At 37.8% G+C, this 24,084-nt stretch overlaps 1 protein-coding gene across 2 annotated transcripts in view; it reads right to left on the bottom strand.

The window, feature by feature from the left end:
* The window catches only part of LOC135205212 (serine/threonine-protein phosphatase 2B catalytic subunit 2-like), a gene marked incomplete in the record, with an annotated part of 245,505 nt that extends 227,595 nt beyond the window's left edge, over positions 1 to 17,910 (bottom strand). For both annotated transcript variants that reach the window (XM_064235574.1, XM_064235582.1), the window contains 1 exon segment: positions 17,714 to 17,910. In XM_064235574.1, the coding sequence (XP_064091644.1) occupies positions 17,714 to 17,774 (61 nt within the window).
* Between the last annotated feature and the right edge of the window lie 6,174 nt (positions 17,911 to 24,084).

Below are 24,084 nucleotides of genomic sequence, written 5' to 3'. Positions count from 1 at the left end.
ATAAGTTTGAAAATTGGTTAGCTAGGGTTGTGACGCGAGGAGCAATGGCTGCACGCCATTACAGCAACAAGATTATCACAAATTCAAGATACAATACAAAACAGCACGTTCAGCCGTTAAAACGCAATAGGATAAGAGATGGTTGCAACCAGAAAAAGTTTTTTTGGTTCAAAAACAAATTCGAAAAAAAAAAAAATACATAAAAAGCCTGAAAAAATAGGCATTCTTTTTAAACATTTATTGACACTCTACTGCTTCCTAAACTACCAAAAAAAATGGCTAACTGTGCTCATATTATGCTTAGAGCTTGGGTAACAAAGGCAATTAACCACTAGAAAGAAAAACCAATTCGTGTAAAAAAAAATTTAAAACTAGGGAAATTAAGGAAAAAACTACTACTGATGGTACCTCAACCACCTCCCACTAGAGGTTATGATTAGAATTGCAATATTTCACATCTGAACACTGAAAGTTTCAATGATCAAACAAGTCTGACTGTCATTTTTCAATCTTGCCCTGAAAGCATGAGGTAGGTACTGGAATCAGTTATACTTCAAGTTTCAATGCATTTGAACGGGAAGGCATGTCTGAAAACTGTATGATTGGCGACAGTTCCTTAAAAGTATAAGTATGAAACAGTATGATACATGACACGGCAATAGTGTTCAGTATCAAAACATGTTCAACCATTCCTCTAATTCCTCTAATCGTAAGTGTATAGTTTCATAAGTCTATAGTGACTATAAGGAAGGTCTTAAAAAATTTAGTCATTGGATGCAAGGAAAAGAATGAAAAAAATGGTTTTCCTAAAGAAAAAAAATGAAAATTCTTTTTTCACAACCCTACCCCTGCTTCAGACCTATCAATCAGCTAAGACAATAAATACACACACACACACACACACACACACACACACACAATGTCAGAACTTAAACCTCATGAACGCGCACGTACCCGTGAGCCAAATAAAGCTGAGAGAGAGAGAGAGAGAGAGAGAGAGAGAGAGAGTTGGGGTGGGGGGGGGACAGTCCAAGGGGGAGGAGGGCCACGGATCGAGATCACCTAAATCACACACATCAAAAGGCCATTTTCACCCATTACTCAACTTGGGGACAAGGAGGGCACTCAGGAGTTGGAAAATAAAATATATTATGTGTCGATACGAAATGCAGTAACAAGCATGCAATCAATCAATCAACAGGACGCATTCACTAAATAAGAAAAACGATGACGACGCAGAGAGAGAGAGAGAAAAAAAAAATACATACGAGGGCCATGTACGATCATGATATGTGACAAATAAAAGGAGAGAGAGAGAGAGAGAGAGAGAGAGAGAGAGAGGTTAAGACCGATCACATCCTGAATCCAATGAGAGAGATCAGGACCCCTCCTCATAAATTTCCAACAAATACGAGGACCGTATTCAGGTCAGGTTAACGAAGGCAAATTGGAAGCTTAAAAAAAAAATAAATAAAAAAATAAAATAAAAGGAGTCACGAGGGAGGAGCTACAGCGGACCGGATGATTAATAAATCTCTTAACAAAATATGGGACGTGAAACTCGGGTAAATTTGTACCCAAAAAATTAAAATAAGGGAAAAGTGATACAAGCTTATGAAATCGACACTGCTAATTAGTAGATCTAACAAAAACTTACAAAAGTTACATTTGATAAAAATATTTAGCAAAATGGAAGTAAATGCAGGATATACAAAGAAAGTAGGGGGGGGGGGGGGTAACTATTTAAAACCGAACGCACGGAAACAACCCTTGAACGCTGAACAAGTGACCCAGACCATTAACAGTACAAAGAGCAGTAAACATTTTCACGAATCATTTCACTTATACAGGCTTGAGGGTCTTGCGTGAATTTAAAACTACGCCAACATGTAATTACACCCGTCACCGCTAGAAGGGAACTTCTATGCTATTCCTCTTCCAGCCTGTGCTTGCGTACGTAACTAGTAATTACCCGTCTGCCCATGTCACGGACGAGGACCCCAAAATCTCTTAAGACTCTGTACGGGATACTCAAAAGGTTGAATATTCCCTTATACAACAGCGACAATCCTCCTTCTCTTACATACCGAGAAAATGCCTATTATGAATGTCTTCTACTGTAACACAAAAGTATAACATGATTCATTATATGAAGGGAAAAGGCTCATGAAACACTATTTGAACGTTGCAGCCATAAACACTATTTGAACGTTGCAGCCATATACACTATTTGACAGTTGCAGCCATGGACACTATTTGACCGTTGCAGCCATATACACTATTTGAACGTTGCAGCCATATACACTATTTGACAGTTGCAGCCATATACACTATTTGACAGTTGCAGCCATGGACACTATTTGACAGTTGCAGCCATGGACACTATTTGACAGTTGCAGCCATGGACACTATTTGACCGTTGCAGCCATATACACTATTTGAACGTTGCAGCCATAAACACTATTTGACGGTTGCAGCCATAAACACTATTTGAACGTTGCAGCCATATACACTATTTGAACGTTGCAGCCATATACACTATTTGAACGTTGCAGCCATATACACTATTTGAACGTTGCAGCCATATACAATATTTGAATGTTGCAGCCATATACACTATTTGAACGTTGCAGCCATATACACTATTTGAACGTCGCAGCCATATTTAACCACTATTTCTGAACGTTTGCAGCCATATACACTATATGAACGTTGCAGCCATATCATATACACTATTTGAACGTTGCAGCCATACACTATTTGAACGTTGCAGCCATATACACTATTTGAACGTTGCAGCCATATACACTATTTTGAACGTTGCAGCCATATACACTATAGAACGTGCAGCCATATACACTTTTGAACGTTGCAGCCATAAACACGATTTGAACGTTGCAGCCATATACACTATTTGAACGTTGCAGCCATAAACACTATTTGAACGTTGCAGCCATATACACTATTTGAACGTTGCAGCCATATACACTATTTGAACGTTGCAGCCATATACACTATTTGAACGTTGCAGCCATAAACACTATTTGAACGTTGCAGCCATATACACTATATGAACGTTGCAGCCATATAACACTATTTGAAACAAAAAAACAAAAAACGTCGCAGCCATAAACACTATTTGAACGTCGCAGCCATATACACTATTTGAACGTCGCAGCCATATACACTATATGAACGTTGCAGCCATATACACTATATGAACGTTGCAGCCATATACACTATTTGAACGTTGCAGCCATAAACACTATTTGAACGTCGCAGCCATATACACTATTTGAACGTTGCAGCCATATACACTATATGAACGTTGCAGCCATAAACACTATTTGAACGTTGCAGCCATAAAAACAGTGTTTTGTGGGCCTTATACATTCAATGTGTACCATCTTTACACACGTTCTACATTTCTCTCGCTACCAGAGAAGAGTACTTTTGAAACTTCTATATTTATGTCTCGGATAAAGAATTACTTTTTTTTTGGGGGGGGGCACTAAAGATGACCTAGTTGTATATTCACGTCCAGATAAAGAATTATACTTAAATGTTTTATTTTCAGGGGGGAGGGGGGAGCACTAAAGAATACCTAAGTAGGTGTATATTCTTGTCCCTGATAGAGAATTATACTTAATTTTTTTGGGGGGGCCACTAAAGATGACCTAGGATAACCTAGGTGTATGTATATATACTGCTCAGGTTTTAGATCTGAAATGAGTATTGTGATCATATAGTGTGGGCTACTTGAACCTAGAACAAATTTGTAAGTCAGGCGAGAGAGCACTTGAACATTGCCCTCCAAGACTATACAACAAAATACCGCCTGGAATGAAGATCACACAAGAAGAAAGCAGATTTTTAAAAAAGGAACTGAAGACTCTCCTCTTCTGCAGGAGAGCTACGATGTTGACGAGAAAACCACTAAAAGACAATTATCATAGAATTATAAGCAGCAGCTTTGGAAAACGTTCAGGGGACGCCAGCGAGGGAACCATCCCTGTGGAAGGCTGTACATAAAACCAGACAAAGTGAACAAAGAAACAAAATTTCACCAATCACATTAATATACTATATGTAAAGTACAGACACGTGGAAGGGGTGCTAGAAAGAGAGAGGGGGGGAGGGGGGATGAAAGAACAGAACGCTAAGGCTTCTGGCTAACCCCCACCCCCATAGACTTGCATAATCTACTGGAAGAGAGGAGCAGACGGAGTAACAGGGCACGAAACAGATGGAAGAAACCCTACAGATTTCTCCAACAAACTTAGTATTCGGGGTCAGAAAAAGCTCCCCCCCCCCCCCCCCCCCCCCGCCCTTAGCACCCTTTCCAACCCCAACCCCAAACCCCGAGCCTCAACCCACAATACTATAACGAAGTAGTCAATAAGACGACCTGGAGTTACATCAGGAGAGAGGGGCAGAACTCCTTACAATATTCTTCAGCTATTTTGAAGTTACGTCAGAGAGAGAGAGAGAGAGAGAGAGAGAGAGACAAACGGTAATGACATTACATAATTTTCAGCTTGCTTTCTTACTTTACCTTTCCAATAACACAATTCATTACACATATATACACACTTGTGCACACAAGGTTGTCATACCCATAAGCTTTCCAACGAAAGGTCAGGAGGCTCTGTACCTATATATATATCACTACTTTTCACTAGCAATCAATTCCTGACGTTCATCCATCCAGCGACTTGAAAATCAAAACACAAGCCAATCAACTGTTTAAAATAAACAACCTTCGTGGCGTTCTTAATACTTGGACTACCTCCTCTTGTATCTGTTGTGTAAAAAATATACGACAACCTTCTCCCTACTTCTGTCTTAAGAGTCCCTGGATTTCAGTGGTTGTGTCTTCGAGCACAATGTAAAACATGGAAAAAAAAAATTTCTACAGTTTTCGTATTGTAAATAGGATAAACAAGACTATTTCTGGGCCAGTAGGGATAACACCCCCTCACAAATGTTAATTTACCGTAAACACCACAACTTTTAAAACTTGGTCCAAAGATATGGAAATTACAGTTATTCCTGATCTTTCTCTTGGTATACAAGACTCTTGACTGGAAACCATGGTTATATATATTCTCAGACGGTTGTGAACTTGTGAGGGAAAGGCAAGAAGACAACACTTAAAAGGAGGAAAATAAAAGTTGAACAAAATATAATTGTTAGTAAATCCTTTATTCATTTACTTCACTCAATACAGTAGCGCTTAGCTACAATCGTTCCCCGAAACTATATGACAGTCGATATGCCGGTAACTAAATTACATATCAGTCGATATACCGATAACTAACGTATAATATATATATATATATATATATATATATAATATATATATATATATATATATATATATATACCGGTAAATATATTACATATTAGTCGATATACCGGTAACTAACGATATATATACCGGCAAATATATTACATATTAGTCGAATACGGTAACTATCGATATTATATAATATACGTAACAAATTAATATGAGTCGATAATATAACGGTAATAAACGATATATATACCGGCAAATATATTACATATTAGTCGATATACCGGTAACTATCGATATATATATATATACCGTTAACTAAATTACATATGAGTCGATATACCGGTAACTAACGATATATATACCGGTAACTAAAATACATATCTGCAGTATACCGGTAACTAACTATATATATACCGGTAACTATATTACATATCAGTCGATATACCGGTAACTAGCGATATATAGTATATATATATATATATATATAATATATATATATATATATATATATATATATATATAATACCGGTAACTATATACATATCAGTCGATATACCGGTAACTAACGATATATCGGTAACTAAATTAACATAATCAGTCGATATACCGGTTACTAAATCATACATTAGTCCGTCCATATACCGGTAACCAAAATTATATATCAGTCGATAAATACCGGTATCTAAATGATTTGATTACAATTCTCTAACGAAAAGCAACAATTGCCAGATCGTAAACAAACTATCAGATTCATATAAATCCCCCCCAAATAATTTATGTATTTTTTACTTCCTCTAGGAAGTGTCACTCAAAGCCATCCATTTTCTTTGACAAACTTCACACCCATCGGTATTTTTGCGTAAAACCAGCGAAAAGACAAGAGTTGAAATTCGTAATTAGTATACCTACTTATTCACGACGCCTGCAACAGACTTCACAAATATACACTGGGCTGTTAAGGTCAACCTGAATTACAGGTACGAATCTAAAGTAATTGTTGTTCTTGCACGTCATGAAACTATTAAATAAAAAAAATGACAGATTACTGAGGAATAACTACTGCAATTGCGACTACCATCTAACCCCACTAATAGGCTAACCTCTAAAAGCCGAGAGAGAGAGAGAGAGAGAGAGAGAGAGAGAGAGAGAGAGAGAGAGAGAGAGAGAGAGAGAGAGAGAGAGAGAGAGAGAGAGAGAGAGAGAAATTCTGAAAATTACACCATTCTGTCTGAAAGTTAAAAAAAATACCATATCAAGCACTTTCAATTTTAATCTAGCTGAAAGTAAAAAAAAAATAGGAAAAATTTACCAGATCAAGTACTTTCAATTTTAATCTTTCTATCAGTTCTGTATTAAATTCCTTAAAGATTCGCCTCATTAACACAACATAAGACTCAGTTATATGCGATGACTCCCACAGGCATACCCACCAGAGCCCCACCGAGTTTCAACTAATTTGAGAGAATTCGAAAGCCTCCTTTTCAAATACTATCCATGGGACACTTTTTCCAAATACATCACGAACATGGCCCGTAACGTCGATAACGTCAAAGTCTAAAGAAAGAAGTCGCCGCCTTCTCCCCCTCTCACTCGTCCCCAGCCAGGCCGTAATGGGTTTGTAACTGCATCATCAATATTTTCCTTTTGAACGCCTGACGAAGACAACAGAACGCCAAGCTAGTAAGAGCAGTCTTCAAATTCCTCCAACAGAAACTCAAGCTTATACACGAACAAACAAATGTGTTACAAGATTGAGAGAAGTCGCCGACAGTCGACAAATTATCAATTCAAGGATTCCTACTGTTTGTGGCGATTCAAAATTAAAATATAAATCACACGGTGATCAAAAAGGGGTGAGTGTCACTGCAAGATTATATCACTGCTCACGACAACAGCAAACGTTCACCCGTTTACTAAGAAACTACACAACTCGAGGTGGCAAAATAACATATGAAAATAAGTTTAACTATCATCCAGCTATTAAAAAGAATTCTCTCTCTCTCTCTCTCTCTCTCTCTCTCTCTCTCTCTCTCTCTCTCTCCTCTCTCTCTCTCTCTCTCTCTCTCTCTCTCTCTCGTCAGGCACGCAAACACTAAGGTCGGTTCAAATACTCCAACACAGCAGTCATGCCTTGACCTCAATCATGGCTAACACCAATATTTGGGTAATCCTGTCTCTCTTACAACTCCCAACTGCGACATAACAGAGAGAGAGAGAGAGAGAGAGAGAGAGAGAGAGAGAGAGAGAGAGAGAGAGAGAGAGAGAGAGAGAACCTTTAAAGACGAAAACAGGGGCTTGGAACCCGAGGAAGGAATAAGGAATATCCCTAACAAATACATATATACGTACAATGAGGCTGAAGTGGTATGACGATAGATTAAGCCAGCCTTACGCAGGCACGGGCTCTTGCTCTTCAGCAGCCTCATATAAATAGACCGTATTTAAAACAGGAAAGAAAGTCGTCAACCTTCCATCTTGGCTTTTACCACCTGGACTAACTACGGCAAAAAACAAACTAGGAGTCATCGACGAGAACAACTGCATTTTCTATTGGATTGAATTCACTAAGCACTGGGACCTATGAGGTCATTCAGCAGCGCTGAAATGCTCTTGTGAAAAGAAGTAATATGTAGCTTCGCGAATGACTCGTCCACGCAAATTTATGCGCGCGCGTGTGATCACCCATATAAATAAGGAGACATCCCATTATCACAGGAGTTTCAATACAGAACATCTTCGAGGCGCCCGTACTGTAATTGCATTCAGGGAAGGAAGGGGCCAGAGAGAGAGAGAGAGAGAGAGAGAGAGAGAGAGAGAGAGAGAGAGAGAGAGAGAGAGAGATCAAAGGCTTTCGCTTCCATTAAGGCTTCCCACTTCACTTACACCAATATCACACATAAGGGGTTCTTGGCTCAAGGGATGGGCTGCATTCAAGTGAGAGAGAGAGAGAGAGAGAGAGAGAGAGAGAGAGAGAGAGAGAGAGAGAGAGAGAGAGAGAGAGAGTTTTGAATAGGCTTCTTCAAGACTAAATGCCTGAAAGCACATTGACCCAACAGGACATGAAAAAAAACCATAATCATTGTAATGAGGCTACCAGATAAATGTAAACAGCCACAATTCTGATGTTATAACCTAAGCAAGCTCTCAACACTTCTTGTGAAGAGGTACTACAACACAATATATACTTAGCTAACACCCATAACCACCCCATAACGGACCTAGTTGGCTCTTTTTTTTATCGGCACGTCTGAGAGAGAGAGAGAGAGAGAGAGAGAGAGAGAGAGAGAGAGAGAGAGAGAGAGAGAGAGAGAGAGAGAGAGAGAGAGAGAGAGAGCAATGCCTTCAAGAAAACAAAACAAAAAACCAGCACACGAAGAAAACAAGAAAAATATATTTTTGAGGCTGGGAAAAAAAAAAAAAAAAAAAAAAATGTGAAAACTCGCACTGGCAGAGGGGAAAATGTGTCGGTGACCTAGTATCGAGACAATCTGACCTGAGAAGACCCACGGTGCCAGGAGGCTTTGTGTGAAATGCCATTTAAGGACTGGCGAACGGGCCAGGCCACACACCGTTGGTTCTCTGCTTCCAATAACTAGAAAAGAATGTAAACCAAAATCCCCGAAGTGAAAGGATACTCAGAATAAATCGGCGTTTAATACCTAGCAACGTCTTTCCCCTCGAGCAAGTCATCAGCTGCCACTTAAATGGAAATAATAAATGTGACAGACTTTAGTTTACTCAGCTATACGACGACACTCGTCGTAATCAAAAATATATCTGACACCACACAAGCCAAAGGGGGGGGGGGGGGGGGGGGCGGTGGCGGAAAGAGAGCATGTGATCATTGGCTGAGAAAGAAAACCACTATATACATACAGGATGTTAGATAAAAGGAGGAGGAGGAGGAGGATCGGAGACCCATTATAAGTTCTGTGGCAATATTTCTTCAACATTCACAGACACTCGAGATCAATCTACCAACATCAGTGTCAAGATGCTACGAAAACCTTTGTCATAGAGAGAGAGAGAGAGAGAGAGAGAGAGAGAGAGAGAGAGAGAGAGAGAGAGAGAGAGAGAGAGAGAGAGTCTCAGTCTTCCTACACACGAGAATTCGTATAAATGCGTGTCAGTTGGGCCAACTAATACCGGTTGGAGCGAGCTCCAGGAAGCAAATATAATTATATTTAGGGAACAATTTATGATACGGCCACAAGGAGACAACACACTACTATACAAGATGACAGGAAACGAAAATCAATTAAAAAAAAAAAAATCTAAGCAGAGAGAAACAGCAGAACGGTGTTGCAGACAGACAGTGAGAATCATAATGGGAACTTTCTCCTGTGCTTAAAAGGTTTCACGCCCATTTCTAACAATATATCGATGCAACAAAAAGTGTATCTATATTACCATCATCTTCAATGGATATGCCTGCTTTTCGTAACTTTCAGTAATAATTAGAGTATATATTTTGGAACTGATGGGAGTTTTATATACATTCATTTCGGATATATTTAATCTCGAGAAAATTCGCCCATAGAAGACTTTACAGAATCCTACTTCACAATCTTTTATCAATTAACGATTGGACAACTGATGAACTAATCTGCTCCGCTATACCGATTTCACTTTGGGATGACTGTTTGGGGTTATTGGGAGGGGAGGGGAGGGGAGGGGAGGGGGAGGGGGAGGGGGAGGGGGGAGCAGTAACATGGTTGGAAATCTAGTACTTTCGTTTCCAGAAAGGATGTCTTCGTTGTCTACGAAAATGTCTGAGCTAATCAAGTTGAAAATCGTGAGAGGTGTGAGCATTTGCGTGACGTCAAGACTCAAAACAAAACCACATCAGCTGCGACATCTAAAAAAAAACACCACCATCTTCGCGTAACACGACAAACCGTCACAACAATCGCACAAACAAAAACCTCCGCCCAGAGGAGCTCCCGAAGACCGATCGTACCCTTAGAAAAGCCGAAAAAGCTAAAAGGGAGGACGACAAGTCTTAAAAACAAGTCACAAGATTTGGGTCAAGTCCATGTGGATAAGTCCCGAAGGCTCTTTCCTTCCTTGGGCAGCTTGCTTACAAATCCCCCCCTCCAACCCCTATCACCCATCTCCACCCCACCACAAACGCCTCCCGGCACCTACCCGAGGGGCCACCTACTTCTGCATCGACCACCCAACACAAACACGCGCGCCGCACATACACAAAAGCACAAACGCAAAGCAATCCTGCTTGAACTCATTTCCACGCCAGGGGCAGAAGCGGTCTTCCGAGGCACCAAATGAAGTTCATTATACCTTCCTTTTAAAGCTGTGCGTCAATGAAATCACACACATCGGTATACTAGGTAATCAAGCAAACACAGAAAGGGCGAGAGCTGCAGTCTCTAGGCACCGAACACTTGCGTGTGCGTGCGTGTTTGTGAAAATAAATCAAATAAAATTCGCCCTGGCACCTTTCACCGTCTACCTTCAACCATTAAAAACACCGACGGGTGGCTACGAATTGAATTGAGCAGGAAAAACAAAAAAAAAAAGGGTATAAAACTGAATCAATAACCAATTAAATCTTGGAGATCCATTTTGAAAGTCTAAGGTAGGAGCATCTAAAATTTCACTTACTTTATATAACAATTTTTAACAAGTCGAAAATGTCATTACAATCAAATAAGAGGGGATTTAACCTGATAATATGCGTTATGATTAAAGGTATATAAGGATGACATTGAACTTTTAATAAAACAAAATGGGTAACTAAAAGCAATGAATATATATAGTGTACATCGCGTGCTGGCCTACATCAACTACGCAAACGGGGTTATAAGGTCAAAATATTAATTTCAGTTTTGGTAACCTCAATGCACAGACTTTTAAAGACAATTTTTTTTTTAATTGTTTAAAATCAAGTTTTCGGCTTGCGCTATACCTTTAAACAATTCAACTACATATACTGTGCATTCTCGAAATAAGGATGATTGCATCTAATCTCACTTTATACTATACTCTGCATTCTTAAAGTAAATTCTGCATCCTTGAAAAAAAATGACTGCATCTAATCTCATTGTAAACTATACTCTGCATTCTCGTAAAAAAAAAAGGACGGCATCTAATTTCACTTTAAACCAAACCCTGCATTCTAAAACAAAAAAGATTGCATTCTAATCTTTAAACCCAAATCTGCATACTCGAAAAAGGACTGCATCTCATCTCTCTTTAAACCAAACTCGAAAAAAGGACTGCATTTAATTTAAAACTATATTCTGCATTCTCCAAAAAGATTGCATCTAATGTCACTTTTTTTACAAACATATATTCTTGGACAACAGAGCTCGGTCCAGCTCCTTAAAAACCAGCTGTGTGTGTATGTATGTATGTATGTATGTATATATATATATATATATATATATATATAATATATATAGTATATATATATATATATATATATATATAATATATATATATATATATATATTATATCAAAACCCAACAACTTGAACAGGACCGTCCGAGATAACCCTTCTTAGATGGGGATCAACAGAACTCGTGAGATAAGGTTAAACCTGCGATAAGAGGCCTTATCTCACACGAACGACCTCCAAATAAAAAGATAAAACCGAGTTACTAAATTATACACTAGTGCCATAAAAAGCCACAAACTTAGAGAGATTACGGGGAGAGAGAGAGAGAGAGAGAGAGAGAGAGAGAGAGAGAAAGAAGAGAGAGAGAGAGAGAATCATTAGCTCTGGTGTACTGGCTATGATCGTTCGAAAAGCGCTGAAAAACGCACCAAAATATCGTTTACGTGCACACATTTCCGTTCAAGCGACTGTAGATACTTCAGATCGTTAGTCTCCGATCTTAAATAAGAGATTCAACTTAAGAACAAATTGAAGAAATGATGGAAAATGTATTTGGTCGACAATAACCCCCTCAACGTTCTCTCCTTCACCACGCAAACATCGTGTACCTTGTGAGGAATCGTTAAGCAAACCTACCACCACGCGCGCGCACACACACACACACACACACACAGCTATTATCAACAGTGTAGCGCGCCTCCAATTAACACCGGGCGTAACTGCCAAAGATTTCCTCCTCCTCCTCCCCTTCTTTCCTGGTCTCCCCTCTCCCCCACAGCCACACCACCATTTTCAAGGGGAAAGGGGGGGGGGTGTGGTGGTGCAGCTGCCCCCCAAGCACCCCCCCCCAACCTCAGCCACTGAAAAGTATAAGAGGGTTACAAACCGGTTTTTAAAGAGATTCTTTAATGACGCGAGCTTTTCGTTCCAACGCAATGCAAAGGGGGGGGGGGGGGGGTGGGGGGGGGGGGGGGGGGTCAGACACAACAACGGATAGTGTAGTATATAATTCTGATGGTTGCGAGGGGCCATTTCTGACATCATGCCCTGCATAACTGTGACCTCACGAGCTCTCCATATTCAGAGCACGTAGTCCGCCGTACGTGAAGAATGATTTATTTGCCCGTATCAAAATATGCAATGAGTAATTGTAGGACTTTACATAAAGACACCAGGAATGCGCCAATAACTATGCAATAGACTACTGCGAACAATATGCCCCAAAACCGGAACAACTATACATGCCAGAAAAAAAAAAAAAAAACCCTATGACAACGATGACACTGTCCTCCAACACATGTTCACGAAACAGTAACTGAAGCGACATGGAATTATTAATTTTGCAAAGGGAAAAAAAAGCAGACGGTAAACATATGATTAGTAGGTAGGTTTGAGAAAGAGAAAGCGAGCGCTCCTTCAGATCGAGATGGCTCTAATCAAACGGACCCTAGCGAATACCCCTCAAGGGATCCGGAACCTACAGAACTCGTTCGTTCCCTCATGTAATATGAATGACAACACACCACCTGCTCTGCTGGGGGAGCCATGAGTCGGAATGTACGGAGAAATGTCGAGGGCAGTATCCATACGGGCGAAACTGTCCCACCTTCGCGTCCCTGATACAAGATGGGCCAAACCAAAAACACTTAGTACAGATACTGAACCTATCAAAATATGGGATCACTTAGTACTAAAGATCCTGAACGTATCAGACTATTACTACAGATCCTGAACCTATCAGAATATGAGATTACTTAGTACTAAAGATCCTGAACATAGAAAATTACTACAGATCCTGAACCTATCAGAAAATTACTACAGATCCTGAACCTATCAGAAATTTGAGATCACTTAGTACTAAAGATCCTGAACCTATAAGAATATGAGATCACTTCGTACTACATATCCTGAACCTGTCAGAATATGAGATCACTTGGTACTACAATTCCTGAACCTATCGGAATATGAGATCATTTCGTACTACATATCCTGAACCTGTCAGAATATGATATCACTTGGTACTACAATTCCTGAACTATCAGAATATGAGATCACTTAGTACTAAAGATCTTGAACCTATAAGAATATGTGGTCACTTAGTACTACAGATCCTGAACCTATCAGAATATTACTACAGATCCTGAACCTATCAGAATATTACTACAGATCCTGACCCTATCAGAATATGAGATCACTTAGTACTACAGATCCTGAACCTATCAGAATATTACTACAGATCCTGAACCTATCAGAATATGAAATCACTTAGTACTACAGATCCTCAACCCATAAGAATATATATGAGATAACAAGGAGCCACTTTAGTTTTTGATAAAAAAAAAAAAAAAATTACAAATTCTTGTGCTTATTTTGATCTCCCTCGCCAGGAAGGGAGAAACAAGAAATGTCACCCACAGACGCTTCAAAAACGAAAAGATGGTTCAGTACCAATCCGGAGATCCACAATTTAAAATGTCAAACCCTAACAGAAGTCCAAAATCCATCATTAACTAGATGAACTTTAATATCGTTACAAACCTCAAGCAGTGAAATAAAAAGCGAAATCTAGAAAATAATGCCATTAAATCAAACTAAAGCAGATTTAGTGAAAATCTATCCCCAAGAATGCCAAAAAAAGGAAAAAAATTCATGGCATAAATATTTATATGAAACGTTTAGAATTAAACACACGATAGCACTTAGCAGTGACACGCTAAGTGCAGTTCAGCTATACGTAAACGGCAGGAAAGTAAAATACAGTATACGTACGTCAAATCATCTCCGTATTACAAATTTATACATGGTCATATAACATTGCTTGAAATTCTTACTAGAAAACCTCCTATTCTTAAAAGCTACAGTAGCACAGTACTGAGCTAATCTCGTGGAATTATTCAAAGCAAGGAACTTGGCCAAATAGTAACCGTCACATTTCATTAATGTCAAAACCTAAGGTGTCGACCTTAAGCAGAAACATAAGAGACAAAAAGATAAGCCCACTGACCTATTCAACAGTGGCAAGGGAATACTACAAACGGGTAAGAATTCCATGTTTGCTAGGCAACAAGCACCCAGTGATACAAAGAGTAAATACAGTACACTACAATAACTGGTATACCTAGACTTGAAAGTTAAATGAAAGGCTGGGTACTATAAGAAAAATTAAAGAGAAATCTTTAAGTAATTTCAAACACCTCGCTGTTATTCAACTCCATACATTATTTCCAAAAGTGTCATCATCATGTAGTGATATCAGCGTTCAATTTGGTTTTAAATAAAGTTGACCAAAAACATTCACACTACAGCTAACTTACTTGATCCAAACATCCCCAATCACTTTAAAAGCAGCTTGAGAATAGATGGAAAATATAAAGTTTCACATAATTCCATTCAACCTTTCTATGATGAAATGGCACCTGATATATATGATCAATTTGAAACTATCTTGCCAAGTTGCAACTCTGAAAAATTAAAAACTTCAAATCCAATTCTGCAAATTCATAATAATTTACTTACTAGAATAATCAATAACTGCAACATCAATCCAGGAAATTTTTAATAATTTACTTGTAAGAAAAATCAAATAACTGCAAACTCTAATCAGCAAATCTATATGCATTTACTTATAAGAAACATCATCAAATAAGTTCAAACAATTCAGCAAATTCACAATAATTTACTTATGAGAAAAATCAAATAACTGCAACCTCAATCAAATTGTATAATTTACTTATAAGAAAAATCAAATAACTGAAAACTCAATCAAATTTTATAATTTACTTATAAGAAAAATAACATCAACCTCAATTCAGCAAATTTATATGTATTTACTTAACATTATCAATAAAGCAAAATCATTAACCGTTAAGAATTATCAGGAACTTGATATGTTGTATGATGCAGCAGTTTTGGAGTTCTCACAGCAAGAGAATTCTTCCCACAATAAGCAACAATGTCTTAATACTGTATATACAACCACAATAACAACGCGAGACAACCTAATGACCTGCAGCTCGGCATTGGAATCAAGCAGTAAGGATCAGCGCTATTGTAATTAACAGAACCTACGGTTCGAATCTAAACGTTCTATTCTAAGCCCAAAAGGGGTTTTCCACCACTAAGAAACTCTCCATAACAGTCTTTTAAACGAAATGACATTATGTATGCTCAATATACTTATTGTCTGAATCTGCAACTGGCATTTGGAAAGATCACCACAAACATATACTCAATTCCGGAAATACAAAAAGGAAATAATTATTACTAGGAATATATATTTAGAACAGCGTCACGAGTGCCAAGAAGTGGCCCAGTTTATACAGAGGTAAATAACTTTCACATATCAATCAATTCGTAAATACAATGCAGTGCCAAGCTCTTGCATTCAACTGCCCAACAGAATCCAATAACCTGGTAATGGATCAATTCCATTGAATTCCACTAAATAACACACAGTTAACTATCACCAACCTGAGATTTCACGGCATCATATTAGTAGGGCAAGTTGACACATGAAAGTGAGCACATATCTTTAATAAAAAGAAAACTGTATAAGGCGGACATTTATGTATGCAGTGTACTACTTTAATTGAAATTAACCAAAACAGAACTGACGAAATCATTCCCTGATAGTACGAATGGTTCTGTGTGTACTTTAAAAAAAAATGTACTGTATGTGGATTGGTCCATACAGATTTTCCCCCAATTTTTTAATATTTCATTGTTTCAAAACCCAATTTACTGATTTTACAATGAAACTATTGGCAGTGGAACTTCTAAATATAAAATAAAATAAAATAATAATAAATGGAATACCAAAACTGCACAACCAACGTTATAGCCTACAGCCTATGTAAGCTCACTTTAACCCTGTCAAAAATAAAGTATTTACGAACGCAATTAACGAAAACTCCTTACTAATTTACATACGATATTCATCAAATCATATTTGAAAAATTACTGGACTTCTACTAACAATAACACAGACTAAAACTTAAATCACCCCCCAAAAAAATTGGATAGGCTTGTAGGCATAAGCCTGGCATTTTTGGGCTAGTTTGGGACTATTGCAGCATTTAATTCACTTTATTAATGACAGCCAAATCCCCTTAAGAAACCAAACGAAGCTCATATGCGTTTACCAATGACAGAAGGAAACACCATTTTCTATGCGCCAGACCCGTCTCGACGAAGCCTAACTATATAACCCTCCCCAAAAATCCTGTAAAGCTTAATCTCCGTTTTATCAGCCAGTTATCAGAAGGACCTATGCGAAGTTCCAAAACTGAAAAGACGTCTTAAAAGAACATCATCGATAACAAACACCAAAATTAAAAGAATAAATAAAAACTAAATTGAGCGGCCGGGGCTTCCATCCATCCATGACTTGATTTGAAATTGGGAATCTGACAGGGGCTTCTTCAACCTACTCTACAAAACCCACGAGAAATTTAGCAACCACGCCCCTAATATATTAAATGTATTAAGTGACATTCGCGTCTTGCCAAAGCAGGAGAGCTGAAGGAAGTAGCTGGAAAAGATGATAATGAATTAAGGTCGAAAGCTAGAGAGAGAGAGAGAGAGAGAGAGAGAGAGTAGGCGAATCTCTCCTCCCTCCGCCCAGACAGACAACTCTCGCAAAGACATCATCGACGATTAACCTTTTTTAAACGGAGGAACCATCAACCAGACGACGAAAAAGAGGCATCGGGGACGAAAGGGGGAACGAGACGCAGCAGGAGACCTGACAGACCAACAGCTGTAGCCAGCGACTGCCTAGCAGACGAATTTCCCACAGGAATGCCGAGGGAAGCAGACGACAAACGAATAATTCCTCATAACAAGTCCCTTTTCCTCGGGACGACTCTCATTTCTCCGCCGCTGCAACGTTGCAACCCTTCTGCAGCGTCGCGGAAGCATCGCCGGGCCCTTCGTCGACGAATAGGGGACGGGAAGCGGCCTTAAATAAGCGAAGAGTGACGTTTAACACAGCCATTGACACCGAAGAGAGGAGGAGGGGGGAATCCATTGCAAAACGTTGTATTATACTTACTTTTGATGACCCGATCTGTCGTCGTCGCCACCTTGCTGGTGTTGTTGGCGTTGGTACTCATTATTTGTCACTAATAAATAATCCCCTTATAGACCCACATAAAGAGATGGCTTGGATACAAGCCGATCACCAGTAAGCACTACACTGAACAGCAACACCTTCACCAAAATGGCGTAAACAGCGCTATCTGTGAATGAGCGCAGTGCGCATGCGCCATCTTCGGCCAATCAATGCAGGTATCTAGTCACGTGACCCCGCTTCCCCCCCTCTGCCCATGCGCGCCCAAATCAAATAATCAAATAAAATCAAATAAAATTGAGTTCATTAACAGGAACTGGTGATTTTGTCAAAATGAGCTTTATCGTTCGTGAATTAAACATCGTCAAGACTTGAGTGGATTAAAGAACCGACCTTTCGCTCTGGGGGCGAAATTTAGACTCCTCATTCGGCCGCTTAAGACATTGTAAGCACGATTCAAAGTGCAAATGTATGACATATTTATTACAATGGTGTACCACAGTACGCACCACCAGTTTTCATGAATTATTTTCGAAGAGTTTTTCGTCGAAAAGTCATGAAACCTTATTAGCAAATTTCCTGAACAGCTGTGTGGCGGCGGCGACACACGGCTTTAAAGGGACGAAGGTCGGCTATAATCAAAATACCGTTCTCCTTTATTCACATCTAACGCCTACCACATGCAGAGGAATAGATATAAAAAAGAAGAAGAAGAAGAAGCAAGCAAATGCGAAACGAGAACAGCAATAAATGTTTCCCCCTGAGCACGGCATCGACGACAAACTCGGGAAGAATATCATTTTGTGGAGGTATATAGGTGTGAGAGTTGTCGAAGAGGCGCGGGAGGGCAGAAGAGGAGGTATAAGAAGATCGTCGTCATCGCCTGTCACATCATGTCGAAGAGGCTCCTGCTGCTGCTGGCTTCGGAAGTGATTCGTTAAAATATTTTCTCATGATACCGGGCGCGCGTGATGGCTGTCTTTCATTTTCCCTCCCTATCTGTGAGCATTTGTTGAAGCGGAAGACTTCATCGAACTGGGGAACGCATCTATTTATCTTTTTTATTTTTTTATTTTTTTACTTTTCACTCGAATTCAAATTTGAACGTGGTATTGACACACACAACCATTTGGAATATAACTCGAGTGCCATTAGCAGATTGAGACAATAAATATATTGTTAGTTAGAGCGAGAGCAAGTGAAGGGGAAATGGCATTATATATATACCGCATATGTGAATGTTGGTATTCTCTCTCTCTCTCTCTCTCTCTCTCTCTCTCTCTCTCTCTCTCTCATCATATACGTACATAGAAATTTATAGTAATTACACGGACGTGTGCAGATGCAGACATGTAAGAGGAACAAATTAGCAAGCGCGGAAGTATCTTGTTGTCACAGTTAAGCTTCCGTTGCGATATCTCTAATTACAGCTTACCTCTCGGCATCGTCGTGAACTTTTTGTGCTTAACGGCAATTCCTTAAATCAGGTCACAGCTAAATGTGTTAAAGCGAGTCTGAAGAAGAAAGATGCAAATGAAATGTAAGGTTTGTTCGTATTCTATATCATACGTACGTCTTCGTATGCACATATAGGCCTATTCTTATGCACTGGAAAATACAATAACCCCAGAAAGTGGTCTGATGCTTAATCGAATAAATAACAACAATACGAATAAGGCAAATAGACGTTTAACACATGACAATAAAACGAATGAGGCAAACAGACGTTTAACACATGGCAACAATACTATTTTCGGAGGATCGTGTTTGTTAAAACTTCACTAAAAGGTCAAAGTCTATTTACTGGTGCAACCAGGAAGCATCAATACAAGTGGCCACTGGGAACCTATAGCTGCTTCTTATATCAATTCGTCTCTGCAGATGCATCACTAATCAATGTTCCGTAAAACTATAAGTCAAATCATAATTAACAGTACTACTTTTCACGCAGACGTATGCTATATCGGCCCTTAGTACTATAAGTTCGTCTACCGGACTGCCGTTTGATCTGCACATGGAGTTGATAATTTTCTTGTTTATGAAGAGATTAGCTTATAGCTTCTTCTGGAATATCTCTGCATTTTCAATAATTTTCAATATTCCTTGTCCACCTAACGCTAATGATTTTTAGATTTACATTTATATCAGACAAAAGTTGCAACATGCATCACAGGGATTCTATTTGACATTGCTATCGTTATTGTATTGAAATGAACTCATTCTCAGACGCTAATAAAAAAAAAACAAGAAGTAAATTTGTCGCAAGCAATGGTGAAAGATCCTTCAAAGGTGGGTGATGATAGCGAGATTCGTGATATATCAGAGCTGAGAGAAAACGCTCAAAATAGAGGTGGACGAGAATAAGGAAAAGACAAGTGAAATGATTTTGCTGGTTTAAGGTAGACACGAACAAACGAATGGTTATGATAGTGTTTAAACACACATACACACACACACACACAGAATCTTGGATTCAAAGCACTGAATCCTTTATGTTATGTGAAATCAGATCTAACTGAAAATAATAAAAAAAGTAACATAATACATTGGCTAATCAGCCAAACTAGGAAGATATGTAGTACTATAAACAAATATATAAGCAACCTAAATTATGAGTAATAAATGCAATAAATGACGGTTACAACAGAATGTACTCGCTTGATGTTGGATTGGGTGTGAAGGATGGATAAAGACAAGAACGGAAAACTCTGTGGAAACTCTGTCTTTAAGATGCTGTATAAGCTTGGTGAGGTAAGCAGTGAACAGTCTATAACAGTAAGAAGAGGAGCCATGAAATATATATTACTAAGCAAAGTTCGAAATGTAAAGATTTTTCCTTGAAGTCATGAGTTCAAATTTAAGACTAATCATATACAGTCTACATTACATATATTTCAGACTAAATTAAACTATGTATTAAAGACTTGGTGTTTGTGGGATATAGAATCCTGAGTAGTACTACAGATTTTCTGTTGGATCGCCGCTGATGACTGTTCGTAGCAAGGGATATTGCAAAGCTTCTAATACCACGAATGAATTCCCCATCAATTATTGTCACATGGTAATGTTCTTGATAGAATCCCACTGTTCATGATTATTGAAAGAGAGCTAGAGTACGAGTGTCACATTTAATTCGACTATTAATTTGAAAGAATTCTAGGAATGTTTAATTTCTTTGTTTTCTGAAACCTTTTATAAATACATCTGGGAAAAAACAATACTCTTGAGTGGATGCGAAAAAAGTCCCTGTGATGTATTTCATATATAAATATCACGTGTGCCATGTTATCTGAAGGCGTTCGTAATATATTCTCATTGTCTTAGCCAACAACCAAATTTAGGACTAGGAGAAATGTAATTTAGTAATAATACTTAATATAGTTAACGTACTAATAATGCAATATACATGACTTTTCCCTTTTAGGAATTACTAGGCTACTCGTCTAGGATTTAATATAATTTTCAGTGATGAATTAAGCCAGACTCGAACTCCACGACGCAATAAAGATTGTATTCAGGTGCAAATTGTAAACAAAATTGATTCTACATTCTACCGCATTGAATAACAAACAATCCATCTACCCAAGTAGTGTTTCTTCAACCCCCCCCTTCCTCTCTCTCTCTCTCTCTCTCTCTCTCTCTCTCTCTCTCTCGCTTTCTTCAAATCTCTCTCTCTCTCTCTCTCTCTCTCTCTCTCTCTCTCTCTCTCTCTCTCTCTCTCTCTCGTATGATTAAGAATGCAAAGACGTTAGATACAGTATCAGATACCAAGATTTAGAACTTTATCGTTAGAAAGTCTGGTATCATAAAATGATTGCCAACTTGTTCAAAGCAATCTGAAAACTAAATAAATAAATAAATCAAGTCAAATAAAAAATTCTGAACAAAGTTCCCAGCAGAAAAACTAAAAAGATTTAACATGATGGAAACCATGAAAAAAAAATCAGCATATAGGAAATGCCTGAACCATTTCCGTGGCTGACACTGAAACAGATGGACATTTTAGCACGATTTTTTTCATCATAAAGTATATTAGCCCCAAAGCAATAAAATTGAACGTACAAAACCAGTTATCAATGATATTAGATAAAGGAGATTATCATCGGTCTCTAGAATCATCGACCAGTATCAATCTTATCATTTAAAAAAATAAAGAAACTCAACTGATAAAAATCCCGAGCTGATAAGTTTTGAAGACCGAAAACCGGCCTCAGAAACTCACCAGACTATCCCAAGGCAGTTCATAAGACAAACATAAATAATTTATATGTATATGCCATCTAAGAAATAGGAATGATATAATACATGAAGTTAAATTTCCATTTTTTTTCTTTGCAGATGATCCACATTTGTCATCTGAAGATATGAGGAAAACAGGCAGTATGACGAAGACATAAAGTAGAGAATGATTATATATATATATATATATATATATATATATATATATATATATATATATATATATATATATGTGTGTGTGTATATATATATATATAATATATATATATATATATATATATATATATGTGTATATGTATATATATATATGTGTGTGTGTATATATATATATATATATATATATATATATATATATATATATATATGTATATATATATATATATATATATATATGTATATATATATATATATATAATATATATATATATGTGTGTGTGTGTGTGTGTGTGTGTGTGTGTGTGTGTGGGTGGTGTGTGTGTATGTATATATATATATTAGAAATCGAAGCTAAATGAAGACAAAAAACTGTACGTACAATAAAGGTGCAAAACAAGTGTACAGAAAAAAAAAAATATGATATTGAAGTGCAAATCATGAAGTCATTGAGGAAACTGTGAATGCTATCCGATGATCGTCTTTGACATATCAAATGATAAACAGAAAAATAATATGGCCAATGAATTTTACCTTCTGTAAAAGAATACCCCAATCAAGGTATGTAAGCAAAATCTGACATAGCTCTACAATGACAAATTGTGAATAGTGTAACATAATGGTCCACAAAATAATTTACTAAAATTCCAAAGTCAAACTGTTTTAAAAAAATCCCCACAGAAATATTTTCACAGGCATCACAAATTTACTTAGGACATGGAAAATCAAAATTACTGTAGCCTAGATGCAAGTAAACGGTTATATATTGGATACCAGAACATTTGAATACACGGCGCGTGCGCTATTCACTAAGCAGTAAGAATTAGAGACAAAAGATATATGATATGTGTCCGTTGGTCAGTCAGTCATGACAGTGAAGAATAAGTTATTTTAAAAAAGTGAAAAGGTTAGTAAACATGCTATTCGTGTGGCATATGAAACAAAAAATTAGATTTTTTTTATCTACATATAAAAGGCTTGGCAATGATGCAGTTGACAGAGGAGGATATAGTGTCATAGACGACTACTGTTTTTCATAGAGGCCATTACTTATTACTTTTATATATCATATATATATATATATATATATATATATATATATATATATATATATATATATAATATATATAAAATATCGAGCTACAATGTCCTTTAATATCTAATTCGCTCTACCTCGGAATTAATATATTTTCATATATGCTTAACCGAAGGGGAATTTTTTTCTCGATAATAGATTTGCCTGGACCAGGGCGCGAATCTATGGATCCTTTCAAACCCAGGAACGTCAGTGAAGCGTTACCTACTACACCACCGCGAGAGGTGGTGTAGTAGGTAACGCTTCACTGACGTTCCTGGGTTTGAAAGGATCCATAGGTTCGCGCCCTGGTCCAGGCAAATCTATTATCGAGAAAAAATTCCCCTTCGGTTAAGCATATATGAAAATATATTAATTCGAGGTAGAGCGAATTAGATATTAAAGGACATTGTAGCTCGATATTTGTATATGAATCACGGAAATGTGATATGACTTATATATATATATATATATAATATATATATATAATATATATATATATATATCAATTCAAGCTACAAATGTCCTTTAATATCTAAATTCACTTTACCTCCCAAATGATATATTTTCATATATAGTACCGAAGGGGAATATTGATAATAATTTCGTCCCCCCATGGGATCGAACCACCGTATATAATATACATGAATAACTTGATCACGAAGTATATAAAACGTGATGCTATGTATAAATAAAGGTTTTTTTTGCCACGAAGGAAAAAAATGAAAAAACGAGTTGGCCGAGTACTTTCGGTCCTATTCGGACCCTTTACTGAGTAAAGGGTCCGAATAGGACCGAAAGTACTCGGCCAACTCGTTTTTTCATTTTTTTTCCTTCGTGGCAAAAAAACCTTTATTTATATAATATACATACATAGAGAGAAGCT

The sequence above is a fragment of the Macrobrachium nipponense genome, chromosome 24 (genome assembly GCF_015104395.2).
Source record: "Macrobrachium nipponense isolate FS-2020 chromosome 24, ASM1510439v2, whole genome shotgun sequence".
NCBI classification, from domain to species: domain Eukaryota; kingdom Metazoa; phylum Arthropoda; class Malacostraca; order Decapoda; family Palaemonidae; genus Macrobrachium; species Macrobrachium nipponense.
This window is presented reverse-complemented; position numbering and strand designations above follow the sequence as displayed.